The sequence below is a fragment of the Telopea speciosissima genome, chromosome 5 (assembly GCF_018873765.1).
Source record: "Telopea speciosissima isolate NSW1024214 ecotype Mountain lineage chromosome 5, Tspe_v1, whole genome shotgun sequence".
NCBI classification, from domain to species: domain Eukaryota; kingdom Viridiplantae; phylum Streptophyta; class Magnoliopsida; order Proteales; family Proteaceae; genus Telopea; species Telopea speciosissima.
In genome coordinates this window covers 574,819-590,222 of record NC_057920.1, presented here as the reverse complement: position 1 = coordinate 590,222, position 15,404 = coordinate 574,819, and the positions used below count along the sequence as shown (strand labels likewise).

Below are 15,404 nucleotides of genomic sequence, written 5' to 3'. Positions count from 1 at the left end.
TTTTTACTTAAAGTCTTAAGGCTTGAGAAATGGCTGTAGACCTGGTCAATTCATCCTTGGAGAGTGGAATGACCGTATATGGATCATTCCCATCTTCTTTTAGAGAAATCAATCTTGGAAGGAAAGTTTTTGTTCTCTATTTGTTTTGGGTTTTCAAAGTCTCCAAATTCGGTTTTGCTTACATCTTACATTTCAAACTCATATCTTTATTAAACTTGTTGATGGTCATAGAAAGGATCATAAAAGTTTCATCGACTCCAAACCCAAAGTGGAAAGGCAAGAAAGATACAAGAGTTCTGATGCACATCAAAACAACAAAGGTCATCAATCTCCAAGACCAACTTTATGATGAGTGATAACTACAAAGAAACTTAATCATCATTTGTCTTTAAGTTACCCTAATATTCCAACTAGCTAATGATTTAATGTGTCTCTGTAACTTGCAGTGATGATGAGTTCAATTTCCTTGAATAGCCATTAGATGAGATGAATTCTCAAATCTCTACTTTCACCATTGGTGAATAGAATCTAGCCATATTAAGGTGTCATTATTCCCTTTGCCTCCTTATCATACGAAATCTGAAATGTCGTTGGAACTATTTTAGAAGTCCCATCCAACTACCAAACTCCATGGATTAAGAGATTTTTTATTCTCTGACTCTCTATTTGATTTGGTGTGTATGTATTGAAAGTCTTTTTAAAGTTAGACCACCAGGATTGGCGGTCTACCCAGAAGACCAGGGCAGAGCTGACCTCGTGTTCCATGACATGCTTTTGGTCTTTTGCTATTTTTATTTGCCTCATATATTTATATGGTATCAGAGACAGGTTTGTTTGTTTTTATCTTTCTTGAGATGAATATCCATGTGTATGTTAAAATTATAATTACCAACTTTAGAGATAACTGACATGAAATTATTCTCCCAACACTTGCTATATAACATTTGTAGTGAATCGGAAGTGCAAAATACTAAACCTCCAAAACTTTGTTGGGTTATAAGACTCATACCAAGGATTTAAGAATTGGTATTGGATATGGTATAAGTCTCGACCGATATCGATCTGAATCAATCCATATTGCACAGATTTACTTCTGGGTTCAATTAAAAATCATTTTTTTAAACCATTTTACCCTTGTTCCTGACCCATCCACCAATACAGGATCGATCAAGGATCAATATCGACACCTGCCAATACCGATCCGATGCCAATTCTTCAAACCATGCTCTACACCCAAAGATTCAGCTCTTCAACATTACAAGGACAGGATCTTCACAGCCACTTACCATCAACAGGTGGTAAAAAGACTCCCTTGTCTTACATTGTTAAGGTAGACCTTGCCTCTCAACCAAAAAAATTGCTGGGCTTGAAATGACAAAGCATTAGTTCACTTACATGAGGGACTACAAAGACTGCTTTAATGGAGTGTTCATGTCTTTATTAGTTATTCTTGGAATATTCATACTCTGGGTAAAGAAAAGGAAGAATTTTTTTTCCCACAAACGGACTCAGAGTGTTTGATCTATGATGTATTGATTACGAAATATTCTCTTCTAGAAAGGCATGAAAGGACTACTCATGGTCTGTTGTTTGGAGACCATCTTTGTTTTGTTTTGCTTTGCTTTGCTTTCCTTTTATAGTTGCAATTGATTGATGCCTGTTTCCATATATTTGCAATCAATCATTCTGATCCCTTAATGGGGCGGGGGGCAGGAAATGCTTCAAATCCACTTTATAATGGAGCTTATCCATTTAACGAGCCTTGGGAGGTTGATAAGGTTTGGGTGTTCTCTAATTTCAGGGGGAGAAGCACTTCACACCATGGATTTAGCCATTTAGGCATAGGAATATGGCCGATACGTTTGAAACCAACACGACACGAATCTGTATCGGTTGACATAGTAAATAAAAGTGGTTTTTTGAGTTAAAATCCACCCGAAACAGTTGATCCATGTTGGTGATAGTATCGAAATTGGTATCAATATTGGTGGTGATTGATACCGTTGTCGATACTGTGAATTACATTGCTTCACATTTTTCAGATTTATACAACATTGGAAAAAAGGTTTTCTGATATAATGGCATCCCTCTCTTCTCTTTTCTTCATATGGAATTACTTATTTGTCTTCTATTTACAAAACCGTTCCATTGCCCTTCAATGGTGTGCGTCCCTATGTCACTTGCCCAGAGAAACTTCTCATTAATATATTTTAGGGCAAGGCTTTCCTATACCACTCATGTGGGAGAATTTTCCATGTCACATTAATGATGATCGTGTGAGAAACACAATTACATCCATAGGGGACTCACATGGTTAGAGAGGGACAAAGTGTGTTAATGCATGACTCACATGGTTAAAATATAAATAGGTGTAAAAAATACTCACTTCTATTGTATGAAGATCATTTTCTCTGTATTTTATTTTCTTCATCATTCACATTAAACTGATAATGTAAAAGAATATTTATTCTAACAAAAGAAAATCACGATAAGGCAAGGACGAGGGCGAAGGCAAAGGTGAGAAGAGACAACAATATCAATAAACAATGTTTAAAACTTTTGGAAACTTTTGGTCCCCCAAATAAGAGTCCCCAACCTCCCAAACCTTTTTGAGACTAATAGGTGGCCATATAGGATTCTTAAGTATCACTAACTCACTAAGGCCATGCTAGCACATAATTCCACCATAGCTCCTCACATGGAAATTATTTGATTCTTTTTCCTTCTTTTGTTTAGATATTCGAGTTCCAATTTTACTTACCTTTTACCAAAAAAATAATAAATTACTCTCCAAGTACAAGTACAATAGTACATGCCTCGAGTGAGGGGAATCTTCAAAAATCACCTCACTTACGTTGTTTACATGACATGTGTTATAGGGATGTGGATCCCACAATTAATTATCTAAGCATTGCATACATGTACAATGGGATAATTACTGTTGGTTCCTATCAATGCCTATAATTTATAGATAGAGTTGCATGAGGGATGAAATTGAAACTAGAATAGAGAATGGTAAAATTGAAACTAACACAAAGAGGGTGGATGATAAAATTGGAACTTAAATAAATAAAGAGGTTAAAATAGTCATATAACTTCCACATGGGGAGCCAAGGTGGAACAATGAGATGATAAAGGCCTCTAGAGTTCAAGGGCTTTGGGAATCTTGTATAAAAAATGAATTGGAGTGGGGGTAGGGGGAGAAAGGGGGTTAAAGGGAGGATCAAAAAGTTTAGAAACTTTGTTTATTGGTACTTATTGCTTATTTTATGCAGCCCCATTCTTAAATCAATGAAGGCCATATTCGACCCATGACCTCTTGACGAAGTTATTAGTAACTTAAATTAAAACCTCCTACCAAAAAAAATAGTGACTTAAATTAAAACCATTTTATGTATAATTAGTGATAAAAAACTATAATGTCAATCATAGGTGACTCACCCGATCAATTTATGAGGAATCTGACCCCTCCATGGGACATAGGTCCTACACCCCCTTGGAGGGTTTAGATCTGTCCCCACCTGTCCCCATGTGGCCTGGTAGCAGATCTGAACCCTTTTATGAGTAGAAAAGGTATTTAAGGGCCATTTTGGTGATAATGCTTACAGTAGTTTCAAAAAATGGTCTGGATTTGGGTGTATTGGGCAGATCAAATCAGGGTTGGATCTGGTCTAGCTGATACTAGCCGATATTAGCCAATACTAGTGGATATCGGTTAGAAACTAGGTTGGATCGGCCAAATTGGGATCGACTACTACTATTCCGGTCTTTTAATCCTTATGCTTACCAACTCATTTATTATACGAGGGAAACAAAACACTACATGGTCATGTGGAACTTCTGCCCAAACACAGGAGTGTGCAAATTACTTTCCCACCTCTCATGTTGATACCCCTATGTGCACCCTCATTGGTCCCCACCCTAATGCGGTGGCCATAAAACCAAGAAACAATCTTTTGCCCTTTATAAAAATACTCTTAGATACTTTTTTCTCCCCTTTGGTATGTTGCTATGGGTGATTGAAGAAATATAGGAGAAGAAAGGATCATGTTTTTTTGGAGGGGGTAGGGTGGGGAAGAGTCTTTGAGCCGCCAATGTATCCTATTTCTCCTTATTGAATAGTTTGGGAGGGGGATCTCTATCAGACTGCGTCGCTTGCACCAGCGTAGCCCAATAGGAGTGCATGTCTAGGCCTCCAACATGGATGATATTTTTCATTTCACAGGGAGCGGAGTAGTCATTTCACCCTTCTTGTGTCTGGGTGCAAGCACCACACAGTCTATCAGCTTTCCATTTTCCAAATTGTTTATTCTTTTTGGGTAAGAGATCTCTACTTGGTCGCATGGTCTCTACACAAGCGTCTGGTCAATGTGTGAGTACGTCTGGATATCTATCCAAGATGCAGAGGCATCATCTCATATTGCGCTGTGAGAGGGCATAGGAAACAGCACCAAGTAGAGATCTTTTTCTTTGTTCTTAAAAAAAATGAAAATGTGTAGAGTACACTGGCCGTTCAGAAACACTTTTCCCCTTTTTTTTTTTTTTTTTTTTTTTTTTTTTTTTTTTTTTTGCTATTGTAGTATATTCTACTATATAGTATTGGTGGCCATATCGGGAGACACATTGAGCAATACGACCAATACAATACGAATACTTAAATGACTGGGAGGTGAGAGCATCACTTATTCCATCCTCTGGATTGACCTCCTTATTCATGGTATCTAATACCCATCATTGTTAATGGTGGATTACTTTTCTGTTACATTGTAAGATGTGTTTCTTCCCCATGCTTGCTGCCCATAGTTTATTATATCGATACGGTTGCTTTAATTTGGATTTCGGTTTCTTTAATTTGTCTTATCCCTTGTTTTATATTAATGGAGGAGGAGTCTCTGGTGTATTCTGATTTGGAATTGATTCGACAACTTAACTATTTTTTTTCCTTCTCTTTTTAAGGCCTTCTTTATAATCAATCTCACATGAGACTCTTAATAGATTAATGGAGAAATTTGATTACAAATGCAAAAAAGTGTTTTTGATCGTCTAGTGTTAAGATCTGCTGCCCCCACCACTTCCTTTCCCGGAAGTTAAGCGTCTCTGTATCCCTCATTCCAATACCCTTTTTTAAGTAATAAAGACTGAAGTTTCCAGTCTTTCATATCGTCAGCATTCCCCCCAAATCCAGATCTGCGGCTGGCTTGTCTTCTGAGAGAAGTTTCGTTTCTTTTTTTTTTTTTTTTTTTTTTTCTTCGTTCGGCACCCTCAACACTTTGTTTATAGATTTACTGGGTTGATCACACAGTTTTCAGTCATTACTTGTGGGAGTGTGTGCTGAAGCATCAAGCAGGGCAATCATTTTGCATTTTACGGGGGTTCAGACGGTCATTTTGCTCCCTCATGTCTGTGGCACAGATGTTAAGTTGCCTCACGTAAACCATTTTCCCAAAACTAAATTACAATATGGGCAAAGGGTGAGTATGTTGCCCACTTTCAGGCACACTGACGGCCTGAACCAATGGGCGGGTGGCATGGGGAGGAGCAAAGTGTTTCTTTCAAAGGGGGGTGGGAGAGAGCCAGACACAGTCATAATCTCTCTCTTCTCTCATTAAATATGTAAGTCCCCCTTCTTTCTCCTTACTAAATATACTCTTTTGTTGCCCCTCTATTGGTTGGCGTGTACGATATCAATATAAGCATGCAATGTGTAGATCCTCTCATATTATTATATGAAAAGGCATAACCAATCTTTACCGACATTGCTAACCCAAATATGTTGATGTCATAGTTTTTAAGAGAGAGAGAGAGAGAGAGAGAGAGAGAGAGAGAAAGTGTGTTTAAAGGTGTAAATCAGAATAGTTTGGATACTTGGGACAAGTCTTAATCGGTTATGGTCTTCGCATACTCTCTCTCCTCCATGACATATTGTCACTTTCTTAACAAGTGAATCTTTTATATGATGCCTCCTCTCATGCTCTCATTGGCTTGATGTGGAGATTCCATCCCATACCAACAACATGTTTGTCCCTTGCCCATAATTAACTTAACCATTCCTAACCTAAACATACAAATAACTATCTATCTTTAAGTACACAAATAAAAAATGCACCAAGAACTTAAGCAGGAAATCTACATTCCTAAAATACAAAAAACCCAAACTTCCAAAACTTAATTCACCAACACCAACTCAGTATCCCAAATATAATTTATGGGAAAAGGTTCTGCGAGCCACCAAGAAAAGGATGCACTAACACCTTGACATCTATCTCTCTTGTCCATTCTATAATATGACCTCGCTATCCTCCTATGTATGATATTATTTTGTCGCATCTTATTAATGTACTCAAGAATTCTCTCCCATTATTTATATATGACTTAAATGATCAATTCAAAACTCAAACCCAGAACCATCCTAATAAACTAATGAATGAAACGATTCGATTCTGATCCGATTTTTTCAGTCCCATGAGAGAGAGAGAAGTTGGCGCCGTGTGTTGTGTGTATGTGGGAGGGGACTAGAAAGTTTCCAATTAAGAGGATTCATGGAGGAGGTTGGGGGGAGGCAGAGGACCTGTCAGTACTCAGTAGAAGTAGATCGGTCATCTATATCTAAAATTATCCATCTAATAACAGATATCTGATGCCCATGGTGGTGGCCCGGTGGGCATCAGCAAGGTGTGAAGCTTTGCGCAATGGACGCAATGATGCAGTGCTGTGGGCCCCTTCTTTCCCCAAAGTACCCATTCTCTGATACTCCCCCCCCCCCCCCATTACAACAAATTGATAAAAATATTATTCATTTGCCTCATCTACATTTTGGATATTGTAAAGAAAAAAATAAATCCATCCACATATTGATTATTGAACCCTCCCTTTTAATGTTTGATAATTAGCCGCTTCCAACTCCAACAGACAAAAGAGGCAGAGAGGTGAGGCAATCTCCAACCCCACCAATTCAAATCTGATGCCCATCCCTCCCATATTCTCAAGACTCACAGGGGTCTGAGGATTACATACATAATATGTAGTGAGCATCAGATCTGACTTATTCTCCAACAGGTTTTAGTTATTGGTATTGTATTGGGCATTTCAATTAATATGTATTGGTATCGTCGAAGATCGATTTGGATATAAATCGATTATACCATCTAAAGAATAAAATTTTTATGGAAAAATAACTTTTTGATCTCGAATGACTTGATACAGTTGATCCATATCAGTATGGATATCAATATTGGCTAATACGATATCCCTATACCGATACCATGTTTTATAACCTTTGATCTCCAAAGGACCCAGCCAGCAGTGAGCAGGCCTGCCAGGAAGGCAGGAACCCTACCTCTCATCTCCAGGATCCAGATCGCCTATGGTGTGCTGCTCGTAGCGGTTTGAGCAACGCACAAATAGGGTGCAACGCAATGACCGTTTTACCCCCGCTCGGGTAAGGCCCTTGGGCAGTAGTAAGACTGTCATTGCAACGCACCCTGTTTGTGTACCGCTCAGCAGGGCGCCCTAGAGGATCTGAATTCTCATCTCCACACTCCCAGACCCATACAGATGGCCAGTCCATAAGTACAATGGCCAAAATTTTACATACTGGAATGAATAAGTCCCATCACCCAAGGGCAAGGGACCAATCCTGCCATCCATGATCCATCTCTCAATTCTTGCTTCCTTCATTCCCAGTTTACAGCTTACAGAAACACCCCCTTCCCCCTTCCCCCATCCCCCATCCCCCATCCCCAGGAATCTCAATGTCCAGATATATGAAGTTCAGTTCCATGACCTTTCTTTTTTTTGGGTAAGTCAGTTCCATGACCTTTCAAGAGAAGGAAGAGCTACAAAAAGGTACAATATTAGTACAGTCCAATCAACAACAAACTCATAAAAAATCCGAGGTTTTTAGGTACTCTCTCGATCGATTCTTCTTCTCTCAAGTCTCTCACTCCAGTTGGCTTCTTCCCCCCCTTCCCTCACCATCTCAATCTCTCTCTTAATTGTTCTCCCATTTTAGTTTGTTTCTACTTAGTTTAGTTACTTCTCGTCTCTTCCTTCACCTCACTGGACCACTACCTCTCTCTCTCAATAGTTTATTCATTTGTATTAATTAAAGAGTCCCACGCTCACATCTCCAAATTCCAATTCCCAATCAATCCTTCTCTCACACCTCTCTAGTGTTTTTCCTGGTTGGTCGTTCCTTACATAGATTTAAGATTAGACTTTAGAGCTGTTACAGCTGTGTGTAGATAGTAATGAAGATCCAGTGCGACGTTTGTAACAGAGAAGAGGCCTCTGTTTTCTGCTCCGCCGACGAAGCTGCTCTCTGTCATGGCTGCGACCACCGTGTCCACCACGCCAACAAGCTCGCTGGCAAACACCACCGCTTTCCCCTTCTCAATCCTTCTTCAAAAGACGCCCCTCGTTGCGACATATGCCAGGTTTTTCTTCTTCTTCTTCTTCTTTTTTGATTTCTGTCTGTAAAAGTATTTTAGTTAACAAATTGTTTTGCCTTAAACTGTCTGAAAACTTGAAGGAGAAACGTGCTTTTCTCTTCTGCCGAGAGGATAGAGCAATTCTCTGCAGAGACTGCGACCTACCCATTCACACGGCTAATGAATACACCACCAAGCACCACAGGTTCCTCCTTACCGGCGTTAAGCTCTCTTCCTCCCCTTCCTCCTCATCAACCACCACCACTGACAGTACGGTCTGCTTATCGTCCAACGGGAGCTCTGATGCCGCTGCTCCTGCTAAAATGAATCCTTCCCAATCCCAGCTGCCCAAGAAAAAGAAACCCAACTCTGTTTCTGAACCGCTACCATTAATTGTCCACACTAATACCTCCAAAGTCGTCGAAGATGTTTCTGCAAGTCAAGGAGGTTCTACCAGTAGCATATCGGAGTACCTGATGGAGATGTTGCCGGGCTGGCAGGTCGACGACCTTCTCGACTCCTCTACTCCTGGTTTCTGCAAGGTATGGATTGTTCCCATTGTCTTTTTCGTTTTTCTTCCATCGTTTCTTCTATTTTCTAACCGAGGAATTGTGGCAGACTGATTACTTACAGCCGTTTCATCTCGAAAGCAACCTGAACTTCTCTTCTGAAGATTTTGGGATCTGGGTACCTCAAGTTCCTCAAGCCCCTCGTATTTCCAGCTACAGCAACATCGGTTTGTACAACGGTTTCAAGATGTCGAATCAGGCAGGCAGCAATCTCACTCTTAAGGATAACAAGCGAAGGAAAGATGATGTTTTAACAGTTCCTCAAATCAGCCCTCCATAGTCTATCCTGATCGAAGCCTTTTTTTTTTTGTTGGTAAACCTCAAATCCCAGTCGAAGTCTCTCTCTTTTTTTTTTTTTCTTGTTTTTTGTCCTCCTCGATAACCTTCTGTGCGCGCTCCAATCAAATCTGTTTTTGGGTTTGTTTAGTTATTTTCCCCTGACCACTCCCATCGACCTTGTAGATATTAAGTCCTCGGACCATTCGTTTCTTTTTTTTTGTTCATCTCATGAGTCAATCATCATCAGATGTAAGGTAGAGAGAGAGAAAGAGAGAGATCTTTTGTCTGAACTTAATCCCACTAGAAGTGTACTTTCTGGTTTTTGAAGATGTGATGGAAAATTAAGAAGTCACTTTTTGATGGGTTTGAATGATAATTGAAATCCAAATCAGGAAAGGTTCATTCTAGGGATGTAATGTAACATCACAGCTCACAGAAGAAATGAAGAAGATAGAAGGGACATGGATGATGATGCATCCTTTGTTCTTCTTCCTTTCTCAGTTTCTTTCTAATGCATAACCAGTAGATGTGTTGTCCCTACAGAGGCTACAACTCTCATGTGGTCTCTCAACTACTCAAGAGGCCTGAAAATCAGGCTTTTATGATTACAAAGCCAACCACCACCGAGGTTGTTTTAGTTGCAAAAACACTTTTTTCTTAACCAAGAAAACCCAAACACATACAATCCTTATAAGCGCCTGTACAAAAGAGGGGTGAATAAGCTTCCTGAAATCTGGATATAGTTGGATTTGAGCTATTTCTGGTTTCAATTGTCAAGGGAGGATCTAGTCTGCAAAACTACTCCCTAAATTGGGAAATAGGGAGCAAAAGGCATGATCGTTTTCAAATCTCCACTCTTCTTTCATCTCTTTCAAATCGATAGGTCTCGGTTGTCAACATTCAACGGTCACGGCTTCATCCTTGCTCTTCAGATCCATATTTTCTTTGAGGTTGAGCTGACATCAGTTATGCTCGTTCATTCTATTCAAATAATACCCGCTATAGAACCGTACATGAGATTTTCATCTTATACGGCTCTTCCCTCTTGTGCATAATGATGATGGGTTTGGGTTTCAATAAAATTCCCGCTATAGAATGGTACGTGGGATTTTCATCTTATACGGCTCTTCCCTTCTGTGGGACCAATTCCAATATCTACCGTTTTGGATTGAAATATTCATGTCTAGATTCCCCCAATTTCTACCGTTCTAAGCCAATTCTAAGGTTCTTTGGACCGATTCCATCCAATTTCAATCTTATTTTAATCGAAATCGACCCCTATCAATTCCGTCATCGATTCCTGTCTTTAAAACCTTGATACACAATTAACCTTCTACAAAGGGTTCTTTGGACCGATTCCATCCAATTTCGATCCTATCTGAATCGAAATCGACCCCTACCAATTCTGTCACCAATTCCTGACTTTAAAATCCTGATACACAATTAACCTTCTACATTACCCAATCAACAAACACCCCAACCTCCCTTCAATTTTCCTTTGGGGTTATTACTTATTAGAGATCACCGTCATACCTAATGATTCCAAAGTCAAACAATTAGTCTAAGGGTGTCAATTTGGGACAGGAACTAAGAGCCATTTCATATAACTGATACGCTAAAATCCAGAATCAATCCGTCCCATTAGTAAAAAGGACGGTTTTGGGACCAATTATTAAATGGGATGTGTTTCTCAATGGGTCCAAAACTGAAAGCCCAAAAAAGAATTCGTTGAAACTTAAACCTCTTGTGTCGGTGTAAGGTGAATATTTATATGTTTGGTGATTTGAAAGCGTGAAATTATGGATTTATTTGATTGTCTGTACGCTTAAGAATCGATGTTTGATTATTTGTATGTTTGAGAATATATATTCAATTATTTGTATACTTCAAATATTAGTTACATACTTCAGAATTTTAGACATATTTGAGTGCTTTGAGACATCAAGTGCTTACAACCATTATAGAACCAGAATTAGTTGTCATGTTATTAAATAGGACTGGATCCTAGTTTGGTACCAATGAGTAAATGCAAGGATTGACCCCTTAAGATCAAAACCAGTAAAAGCCGTTCTGATTACCTAGAACCGTCCCCGTCTGGTTTGACACTCTTTATGGGTTCATGACTTGCCCAGCATCCCTTTGAAAATAAGTAACAGAGAAGCAACATTGTTTCAAACAGTACGATTGGATAGGTTGAATCAGCCCTTACCAATCCAGCCAATTTCATCCAATTTCAATCTGATTCCTGCCTATTCCAACCATGGTTTTAGGGATCAATAGTGGATCGGAGAAATCTCCCAATCCGGATCGATATCGACAGTCCTTGATCCCAATTCTTGATCAATCCTGTATTAGTGAATTGATACCAAAATTTGGGTAATCTGGATTGGTATCAGGAGCTTTTCCATCTGGTCCCACTGAGGATCAAAAAAACCTTCTAGCCGACCAGCCACTTCGGTTTACACTAGGCGCTAAAAATGAAAGGCATCTGAGATGGATCAGGCTGGCCAACCTACTATCTCTACATCGTCTTCCTTGTCTTCAGATCCTATCTGAGGCCCCATAGAGTAAGTGGGGGTCTTCTCGCATTAAAAATCCTATTGCAGGAGAGATTTGGAACCCTCTATAATCCCAAAGATCGTGCCTTTATTGCTAATGTTCATGCGAAACTTAGAATCTTTTCGAAAGTCGTGGGCTAACTCTGTTGGGGATCGATCCCGTATCCAATACCGATTCCTAAAACAATGACTCCAACCGATTCTGGTTGATCCTGATCCCATTTTCATAACCTTAAAAAAACGAGCATCTCCAATACTCAAGGCTCCCGCTACTACAGGAATTTGGGGAGGTGCATGCCTACGCAGGCTTACACAAACCCGGATCCTCTCCAATGCCAATCCAAGGGTTGGACGCACCTGGACACGCACCCCAATTTCCTCCAGCTGTTGGATTCACCTTGGAGAAGATTTATTTCCACACAGCCTTATCCCTAGGAAAGGAAATGGTTATGCAGCCTTACCCCCATTTTGTGGAGAGATTGCTTCTTTGATGGGATCCACGCCCACCATTTTTTGTGGAGAGATTATTTCTTTGTTCAAATCCACGCCCACCAAGTTGCCTTACCATTGCGCCAAGTCCGGCCTTCCGCTTTGTGCGTAACAAATCATGTTAATGACCCTAATCTCTAGCAGTACTAGTTAAGGAGTCAACCATTCCTTCCTCCCTCCCTGCTAAAAGTGAAAGAATAGTACTTAATATCATAGAGTGAGTGGTATTAAAGCAATCAGAGCTGTTTCCCACTCTCAAAGTTTGAAGTCCCATGCCTTACTGTTTCTACTTCTACTTTCTACTTTCTACACTTGGGCCTTATGCAGTGGCAAATTATATTATCCCACACGCCTTCTTTCTCAATTTCTCACATTAGTTGCTGTTCTCTGATTCGATAGGCAATGGCATCACCTAGTTGCAGCAGTAGCAGAAGAACAACCATCTCTCTCTTCCTCCTACTCTGCTTCTTCTCCTTTCCATCACAGCCATGGCAAGCTTGCCATGTCGTTGACCGGTCAGCTCTGCTCGCATTCAAGGCCAAGATCACGCACGACCCTTTCCAGCTTATTGTCGACATGGCGGCCTTCCACTGACTGTTGCAACACTTGGGCTGGTGTTGATTGCGATTTCAGTGGCAGGGTCGTCAACGTTTCCCGTCCGGGCCTCTTCTCCGGCAACGATTTCATCTCCGACATCTCAATGACAGGAACTCTATCGTCATCTCTCTGTAATCTCTCCTTCCTTCAGCTTCTAGACCTCAGTGATCTCAAGGACTTGAAGGGACCCATTCCATCAGAGCTAGGCAAGCTGCAATACCTCACCTATCTCTTCCTAGACTCAAACCACCTCACCGGTTCCATACCCTCATCGTTTCGAAATCTTGTTCACCTCAAGAAGCTCTACCTTGGCGACAACCAGCTCTCCGATGTAATACCTCCCTCTGCTCTTCAATCGCTGACATGGCTCTCGGAATTGGGCCTCTCGGGGAATCAGTTATCAGGTGGCATTCCATGGTCAATTGGGAAGATGGTTTTACTGACTAAGCTCGATCTCCATTCCAACAATCTCTCCGGTAGTATTCTGGCGGCAATTGGGTACCTGAAAAAGCTCAAATTCATGGACCTGTCCGAGAACCACATAACGGGAAGAATTCCTCACTCCATTGGTGATCTATCCGAATTGGTTCTGCTCTATCTCAATCAAAACCATATGACTGGACCCATCCCTTCTTCCATATCTGGCCTTGTTTCTCTCCAATTTTGTCGCTTATCCGAGAACAAACTCAGTAGGGCTTTACCAGCATCCGTAGGGAATCCACCCAGTATCCAGAGGTTGATACTCGAGAACAATAAACTGACTGGGAGACTACCTGCGACCATCGGCCATCTCAAAACGCTCACCGAATTATTCTTTTCTGGAAACCATTTTACAGGTAAGATCCCCTCAAGCTGGGGAAATCTGCAAAATCTTCAGACACTCGATCTCTCGAGAAATCAGCTCTCAGGGCCTATCCCTCATCAGTTGGAAAAGTTACAGCAGTTGCAGACTCTGGACCTGTCTTTCAATCCTCTGGGTCTTGTGAGCATACCAGAGTGGTTTGCAAGATTGAATCTTTTCCGACTCGTATTAGCTGGGACGGGCATTGTGGGACAACTCCCCAAATGGTTATCGTCGCGCTCTGTATCGGTCCTCGATCTATCGAGCAACGGATTGACAAGGAAATTGCCTCCTTGGATAGGAAACATGACCAATTTATCTTTCCTTAATTTATCAAACAATGGCTTCCACTCATCGATTCCAGAAGAATTTAAGAAGCTTTCGCTTCTGATGGACCTGGACCTCCATTCCAACAGGTTCAGTGGCCAATTGGCGATTATATTCTCCAAGGCTGTGGGTGAACCATTGGGACGAATCAACTCCATCGACATCTCTTATAATAAGTTCACAGGTCCGATGGGCAAGGACGTTGGAGACTAAGTCTCGATGGCTTCCATCGAGAGACTAGTATTATCTCATAACCCTCAAATTTGGGGCTCAATACCTGCGTCGCTGGGGAAACTAAGTGGGCTGAAGGTGCTAGAGAAGGCGGAGAACGGGCTGTCTGGAAGGATACCGTGGGAGCTGGGGGAGGCTAAAGAGCTGACCACAATTGTGCTGTCGAAGAACAAGCTTAGCGGGAGCATACCAGAGAAGTTGATGAGACTAGAGAAGCTCAGTGTGTTCGACGTGTCAGAAAACCGGTTGAGTGGGCGGATACCGCCTCACAAGGCCAATATCCCTGCCATTTCTTTTAGTGGAAACCGGGGCCTATGTGGCACTCCGCTTCGTCCTTGCAAGCAAGCACAGCACTAGTTCCTAGTCCAAAAATTATCTTTCTAGGAAGGAAGTCTCTGCTTTCACCTTCATCATCGTATGCTGTAAAATCTGAAATACTGTAGAGGTTACGGTTCAAACTAGTGCTTATCAAGACTTCCTAAAAATCAAATCTTGCGTAGGGGCACAACAATCTCTCTCACTATCTAGTCTGAAATTGTCAACACAAACATAGTGAATACTTTTGGCTGTCTCTCTCTTTCCAGCTCCTACGGTCTAAAAAAAGTTGGGATGGGGTTTAAAAAACAAGAATCGGGATATAAAATGTCAAAAAAAAAAAAAAAAAAAAAAAAAACTCCAAACCTTAATTTTCGTACAGGATTGGTCAATTTGATCTTCATTGAAAAAGAGTTCTCTGGGCCAACAGGGAAGGGAAGGTACATTGAAACCCAAAGCATTATTTTCTAAAACTTTTATGTCCAGCTTTTCATTAGCTATCCTAGGCACACATTTCTAACCAGTGACTTCACAACAAGCTCTTTCCACCACACCAACTCATATTTGCTTGTCCAATGATTGATTCGATTCTCCATTTTCCTGAATGAATAACATTTTAGGGAAAGAACACGCTACCTGGGCTCATGGGATGTGCTGCCCCTGTGCCCAGATATAGGGGTGTGCAAAATGACCACTGTGCCCCTGGGAACTTTCACCTTTCATGGGGGTGCAATAGTCATTTCATATGCCCATGCCCATGTCGGGGCAT

General features: G+C 40.9%; 1 protein-coding gene and 1 pseudogene across 1 annotated transcript; both read left to right on the top strand.

The window, feature by feature from the left end:
* Nucleotides 1-8,170: 8,170 nt before the first annotated feature.
* On the top strand, nucleotides 8,171-9,496 carry LOC122661327 (B-box zinc finger protein 21-like). The gene is made up of 3 exons (XM_043856688.1): nucleotides 8,171-8,435; nucleotides 8,531-8,971; nucleotides 9,048-9,496. Exons 1-3 carry the CDS (start codon nucleotides 8,250-8,252, stop codon nucleotides 9,276-9,278), a joined length of 858 nt encoding a protein of 285 aa, XP_043712623.1. The 5' UTR covers nucleotides 8,171-8,249; the 3' UTR covers nucleotides 9,279-9,496.
* Nucleotides 9,497-12,726: 3,230 nt separating this feature from the next.
* On the top strand, nucleotides 12,727-14,677 carry LOC122661721 (annotated as a pseudogene).
* Nucleotides 14,678-15,404: the final 727 nt, after the last annotated feature.

Bases quoted from the DNA above. Each gene is read 5' to 3' on its own strand.
- LOC122661327 (XM_043856688.1), top strand. From the start codon at position 8,250: ATGAAGATCCAGTGCGACGTTTGTAACAGAGAAGAGGCCTCTGTTTTC. The intron at 8,436-8,530 runs GTTTTTCTTCTT...GAAAACTTGAAG, and splicing joins CTCGTTGCGACATATGCCAG to GAGAAACGTGCTTTTCTCTT. The intron at 8,972-9,047 runs GTATGGATTGTT...GAATTGTGGCAG, and splicing joins CTACTCCTGGTTTCTGCAAG to ACTGATTACTTACAGCCGTT.